The 7,209-nt window shown below is 36.8% G+C and overlaps 1 protein-coding gene across 1 annotated transcript; it reads left to right on the top strand.

Moving 5' to 3' along the window:
• Positions 1 to 1,095: 1,095 nt before the first annotated feature.
• On the top strand, positions 1,096 to 5,733 carry LOC143918803 (NAD(P)H oxidoreductase RTN4IP1, mitochondrial-like). Its single transcript, XM_077440871.1, has 6 exons — positions 1,096 to 1,460; positions 1,536 to 1,744; positions 2,962 to 3,159; positions 3,235 to 3,347; positions 3,423 to 3,690; positions 5,381 to 5,733. Exons 1-6 carry the CDS (start codon positions 1,190 to 1,192, stop codon positions 5,495 to 5,497), a joined length of 1,176 nt encoding a protein of 391 aa, XP_077296997.1. The 5' UTR covers positions 1,096 to 1,189; the 3' UTR covers positions 5,498 to 5,733.
• The last annotated feature ends 1,476 nt before the right edge of the window (positions 5,734 to 7,209 follow it).

The raw sequence follows: 7,209 nt of genomic DNA, 5'->3' as shown, positions 1-7,209 counted from the left end.
AGTTCTCGTTAGTATGATAGTTCGGGTGGGGGCCTCTAGATGGATGGAATTTTCGGGTGCCGGATGTTCTGTGATCGAGATTTAATTGCATTTGCGAGATCGCTTTGTGCCTAATAATCATCAAACCATTAAAATTCAATTTAATTCACCTCGCTTTGTAGTGATTCATTTTCTAAAAGAATAGTTGACTTTAAAAAAATCCCCATTGAAGGTCTGTTCATACTTAACAGCACTGCACGGCTTCAGCACTGCACGACTCCGTTTCAAATATGTCATTTTATTACATTTCTATTCATATCTACCTACACGTCGCGGTCACGTCACGTTCACAGCACTTTGGCCGAGTGCAAGGCAAAATCGGCTTACTTATACATTACAGGCCATGACGAAACGGCGCAATATTGCTTACGTCGTATTGTAGAGTATTTACAATATGAATGCATACACGTACATTCGTAGCTACGCGTCAGAATACAAGTCAGCAAAAATGTTTCGGCGTTTATCGAACGAAAAATTATGTATAATCGCGTTGTTGTTGAAAGAAGAAGCTCAAGAAGGCAATAAAAAAGCACGGAGGCGTTTTGATGTGCATCCCATGTTAAAAAATAGAAAAACCGAAGGAGAGTTTTGGACACTGTATAAGGAGCTTGTGGATGATGGACAAATTTTTTTTAAATATTTCCGTAAAAAAATTAAATTTTTTTAAAATATTTTTGCCAAAACCATATCGAAAGATTTAACAGCTGTCAACTGTCACTATCGATAATTGGTCCAAAACAGCAAAGCGGCAGACTCATGGCACGTAATTCGCGTGTATATTTCCACGATGGCCAAAAAAACGGATACGATACGTTGACGGATGTTGCTGTAATGTATGAACAGGAAATGTCGGGTACTGCTGTAAGCCCGCCTTGGCGTAAACGTGACGGTTGGTATGAATATACCCATACAAAATGTACCAAATAATACTTTTCGTACGGCCGGATACCTGCTGAAGTCGGTACGTGCTGACTAGGTATGAACAGACCTTGAAAAGTGAACACTGAAAAGTAAAACAATACCATATAAAAAGTATTCCATTATTTTTAATATGGCAGCATTTTGTAAATGTCATTTTGACAGATATCCGGCATACCGGTAATAGATCAGCTGTTGACTTGTAAGTGCATACTATTCGAACAGATTAACAATGGTTATGGGGGCTTCGAGATGGGCGACGACCCTGAGGGCGGCGGCCCGACAAGTGGGCTGCTCCACCCCTCGACAATCATCATCAGCAGCCGCTCTGCCCTTGGCGAATGCTCGAGACAAAATGTCAGCGTGGCAAATCCACTCATACGGAGACCTCAGCGAACTCCAACTTTCGCCACAAACCAGAATCCCTCACATCGCACACCCCAACCAAGTCCTCATAAAGGTCGAGGCAGCTTCAGTAAATCCAATAGACGTTGCAATGATCGGTGAGAGTACATCACAACCGCATTGATTACATTTTAAAACATCAACGATATAATTAACATTGTGATTTGCTTTAGGTGGATATGGTGCAACCGCTTTGAACTTGATGCGTCACATTGATAATGTTGAATTTCCGCTCACTTTGGGACGGGACTTCTGTGGTAAAATCGTCTCGAAAGGATTGGGAGAATATAATAAACTTCCTGTCGGGAGTCGAGTTTGGGGTGTAGTTCCAGTGCATCAACAAGGAAGCCACGCCGAATATGTCGTAGTAGATGCAAATATGGTATATAATAATACATTTAAACGCTACTTTTAGAACAGCTTAACATCACCCGAGTATATATACTAATTATATTATATTTATTTATTTTTTACATATATACCAGGAAGGCCTTACAGGTAAACCCCAATGCGCCTTCCTGGCCAATTATAAATTACAATTACAATGCAGCATTTTTTATATAAATCACTGAATTACGAGACACTGAAAAACTCGCAAATCAATGAGACATTATCAATTTGTACACAAACTTATTTATTGCACATTAATTAATAACACATTATAGGTGACATATCGTATAGGAGGGATTTTAGCCAATTTTTTCCGGGAACCGTTTCAACAATGAAATCAGAGAAAATTGGCAAACTCTGATAGGAAACGATCAATCTGAAGTCACAAATCCAGAAAAATTCATTTTTTCATTCGAGACCCGGCCCTGGGATCAAACCCAGCGCCTTCTCGACGCTAAGCAGAAGCTTAACGACCGAGCTATGCTGCTGGCTATATATACATAAACAGATATCTGCAGCTTGTTACATTATTTTGTGACTTTTATAGGCAGTTAGTTTATGATGACACCGTTCCCGGCCTATGGAAACTCGGTTTTCTTAATTTATATTCGATATTTAGATGGACTTAGCCCCTCTCAGATCAATGTCAGATGACATCAAATCCCTGAAATCTGATGTTTCTGATTTGAAGAACTCTTTGGAGATGGCCCATTCCTTAATAAATGATTTTACACAGAAGATACATAAACTAGAGTCTAGGATAGATACTCTAGAAAAGACAAACCTTGAGACAGCAACTATCATTGTATGTACGGCGAAGGAGGTAGTTGCTCGACTTCGGAGGAGTGGGCTGGCTGAACTCCAGAGGCTCGCTGACGTCTGGGGCTGGTGCGATAGTTTATATCCTGGTTGGTTGTGTAATGTGTAGCTTGACTAGTGAGATCATGTTCTGGAAGATTCCTACAAGGTTGTTCTTTGTGAAGTTGTACTCAATTTCTCGATGTACAGTCGAGTGATGAGATCATGCTTCTGGGGCTCGATATCATTAATATGGAGCGAATCGAATTGTGTCTTTGCCCTTGTGTAGAAGCTGTACTATATTCGTACGCTTTTAAAAATGCCTTAGCAACTTAAGAATTACATTGATGTATGTATGATAGACAAAACCTGGAACGACATACACTTCAATTTTATATGAACTTGTTTCAGATAAGTGAAATACCAAATAACATCAATACACAAGAAGCCGCTTCTATGTTATATACGGCTCTCACTGCATGGTCTGGTCTTATGTTCAGTGCAAACTTAAAATTACATGGAATGACCGGTTTAAAAGCGCTCGTTTTAGGAGCTTCCGGAGGAGTGGGAAATGCAGCCGTTCAAATGTTAATCGCAGGAGGAGCCAAAGTACACAATATAATGAAAGTCTAGCATTTTTACACTTATTTATCTACTATATTACATATTTCGTATATGATATAGGTTGGATGCACCTGCTCAACCGATGCCATACCTTTGGTCGAATCTTTTGGGCCTGAATGCGTGTTGGATTACAGCTCACCTGAATTCCATCAAAAACTAGCAGACTTGGGAAGGTGCTCGAAATGCGTCTGCTTAAAAATACTTCTCGAAATCTGAATTGAATCTCATCAAACTGTGAAATGTTTCAGATTTGATGTTATAGTGGATTGTGCCGGCCTCGGTTCGGACTATGCCATGAAGAATAAGCTTCAGTTCAGAAACTACGTCACATTCACGACTCCAGTGTTGAAGAATATGGACAATTTGGGACTCGTCAGAGGATTCGTTACGACCGTGTCCGATCTGATCTGTCCTAATATTATGTCAATGAAAAATGGAGGTTTAATCACTTGGGCGTACTTCACTCCGTCCTCTGAAGGCATTAAGCATGTGTACGATTTAGTGAGCTCAAAATCGGTATGTTGGTTTTTTAGGGCGAAAACACACTGAGTGGTATGGGACGTCACGTCCTTCTTTTTTTGCTTCAGCTTCTCGCTGTGACCGTAAACAGAATTCGGGTGTAGTTGCACGTGCAGAATGCATATATTTGGGAGGTAGCACGTGTATGCATATCCATATGCAACCGACGAGTTTCTCCTACATTTCTTCAAATATGGGATTCATCGTTATTTATTTAGTATTTTGAGTATTTATTTTTAATATATACCAGGAAACAGGTAACATCAATGCGCCTTCCTAGCCAGAAACATTGTACCTATACATTTGATACAAGTATTATACAAAGTAAATAAATATCAATTAACACCCACAGAGACATCTATGGTCATATTTTTAAATTTGCAGCATTTTTATACGAATCAGTGAAATTCAGAAAAAATTGGCAAACTCTGATAGGACCAGCATGCAAATTTATTGTACTGACCAGCAGCAAATTTATTGTACATTAATCATAATCAAATAGTGGTGACATAGTAGATAGGAAGGGTTTTAGCCAATTTTTATTCGGGTACCGTTTCAACAATGAAATCAGAGAAAATTGGCAAACTCTGATAGGGAACGATCGACCTGGAGGCACAAATATCAGCAGCACTACAGATATACTCAGAAAAATTCTTTTCAATCGAGGTCAGCTCATGGGATCGAACCCGGCGCCTCTCGACGCTAAGCAGAAGCTTAACGACCGAGCTATGCTGCTGGCTATATTATAAGTATTATATTATTAGTATTATAAAAAGTACATCATAGATACATATCAATTAATATCCACAGAGACATTTATGGCCAAATTTGTGAATTTGCAGCATTTTATACAATTCAGCGAAATTCGAAAATGCTGAAAATTTGAGATTTTGCAAGAAAATAGGCAAGGTTACCAATTTTTTAGAACTGTTGTCTGATAAATAACAGATAAATTAGCAGACTTTGACAGGAAACGATCGATCTATAGTCACAAATTGAAGGTCTGGCCAACAGAAACCAGTGGGATTTGAACCCGTGACCATTTTGTTCAAAGCATTATATGCCAACCACTAGTTTATTCTGCTAAGTAGATCCGTGGTTAGCACATAATACTTTCGATTGTGTGGTTTGAAAAATTGTACCTATACATTTGATACAAGTATTATACAAAGTAAATAAATATCTATTAACACCCACAGTGACATCTATGGTCATATTTTTAAATTTGCAGCATTTTTATACGAATCAGTGAAATTCGAGATTGCTGAAAACTCGAGTATTGCGAGAAAATGGGTAAGGTTGCCGATTTTTGGAACCGTTTCAATGAAAATCACATAAATTGGTAAACTCTGATAGGAAACGGTCGACCTGGAGACACAAATCCAAGGTCCGGCCAGCAGAAACCAGTGGGATTTGAAGCCGTGACCACTCTGTTCAAAGCATTATATGCTAACCACTAGGTATCGATCACTGTCAGGCAAAGGATAAATACAAGGATAAATTATCACCAAAAACACTCTAGGGGGTGATTTTTAGGTGTGTACTTTGTATATGGGCTAAGGTGCTGCGTTTTTTCCGCATGTTAAAAAGTATCTAAAGAAACACGTACCACTCAGTGTGTTTTCGCCCTTAAGGAGATTTTTAATATTCGTTTTGGATTTGCTTAACGATTTGAATTTGATTCTAGATGGTTCCCATTGTTGAAAATGTCTTTGAGTTTAAAGATACGCCGTCTGCGTATAAGCGAGTTCAAGATGGTCATCTGAGAGGAAAAGTCGTCATCAATCTTGGAGAATCGATTTAAATGTGTTTTGTTTATAAGTTTTGTATACATGTAGGTGTTGGTTATTATTAGATATAAAATAAACTGTACTAAAGTGTACATTACATATAATGATCCGAACTGACAAAAATATGTTTTTGCTTTTATATCGCAATAAGTATTTGTGTCATCGTAAAAGTTGTATAATCTAATTGTTTTATTTTTGTAAATTAGAATGATTACAAAAAAAATTACTTTATCTCAACTCTAAAACTGGCAATTTCTTGTTTATATTGATTTTTACTTGTCGCACGATTTTATAGGTAAACTGTAATGGTAAAAATATACTCAAAAGTGCGGCACAGGACGCGTACGTGGACTCCAGTGATGAGAGGCGCATCTTCGTGTCATTATTAATTCGTACGATCTAATTATTTCGACAAGGTAATACTATATTTCTTCAAATATGGAAATCAATGTTATCGATCACTGTTAATACAAGGATAAACTATCACTGATGACACTCTAGGTGGTGAGGTTTGTGAAGGGAGGCGGTGGTACAGATTTGACGTACCGGAGTAAGGCTAGCGTTTTTTTTGCATGTGCAAAACTATCTAAAACAAAACACGTGCCGCTTATCACACTGTGTGTCTTTTCCTTATATATATTTATATATTAATCATTATAGAAAAAATATTTTTACTTAAAAATATTTTTTTATCTTACATTGATTAATTGAAAAGGAAATTTTTATAATTTTTTCAGTTTTTAACCCTTTGAATGCTGACCAACGCCGATCGGCGTTTTGCCAACAAGTCCACGGGCGTGAAAAACGCCGATAGGCGTTGTATTTTGAGCATGTAAACAAGAATACTACCCGCTAAGCCTTTCCAGGTAGCATTGAAAAAAAAATGCATTGAACATGAGTCGTTTAATCCGTGTCAATGTTTATAAAGACTGGTTTACACCGGAATATCTGAATTTATAACCATAGCAGAATTACCTGATGGAAATCTCTAACTGCTGAGTATTTTAGATTGTGGCTTAGCATTTAGATTGTTAGCATTAAATTTTAACAACAATGAAGAAGATGGAACTAGTTTTGGAAAAATACATTTATTAATAGACTTCTTTTGCTTATTTTATATTGTTGCAAGATATATTAGAGAGTCTAAACACTCCTTTACAAAACTCGAAATCCTCGGCAGTAGTTATCTAGGGTTTGTTTGGATTAGCTACAATTTTTATACCTGCTTTCTATTGGATTCCTAAATAATTCTAGTTGGAAATTTTCAGCGTGGCGGTCTTTCAATAGAAAAGACGTCAGCACTCAAAGGGTTAAAAGTTTCAAAAATGAATATCAAAGTTATGATTTGGGCACTATTTAATCATATAAATCTTTAGTTAAAATCTTATGCCCTTATCGTTTCCAGCTTAGTTTGCAGATTGTTGCCGATGGATCTCCTTTCATTTCAAAAAAGTCAAGGGGATTACAGTTTTTGATTGAAAGAAATAATAAATTTTATACAAATATAAAAGCTTGTGACATTGTATTATAATAAATATGGCAGTTTATAAATGTTATAATGTTGTACATAAAATAATTAAGATTTTTATATGTTTTTTATGTATTGATATGCTCGGTATTATTGAAAGTTATCCATAACAACATATTTCATATGAATAAACTAGTCATGTTGTTTATAGTGTGTGGTTTTATTTATTTTTTACTAATTAGATTAATTTGACATACA

The sequence above is a fragment of the Arctopsyche grandis genome, chromosome 11, assembly GCF_051622035.1.
Source record: "Arctopsyche grandis isolate Sample6627 chromosome 11, ASM5162203v2, whole genome shotgun sequence".
Taxonomy (NCBI): Eukaryota; Metazoa; Arthropoda; class Insecta; order Trichoptera; family Hydropsychidae; genus Arctopsyche; species Arctopsyche grandis.
Note: the sequence above shows the minus strand (reverse complement) of the source record. Positions and strands in the feature narration are given on the sequence as shown.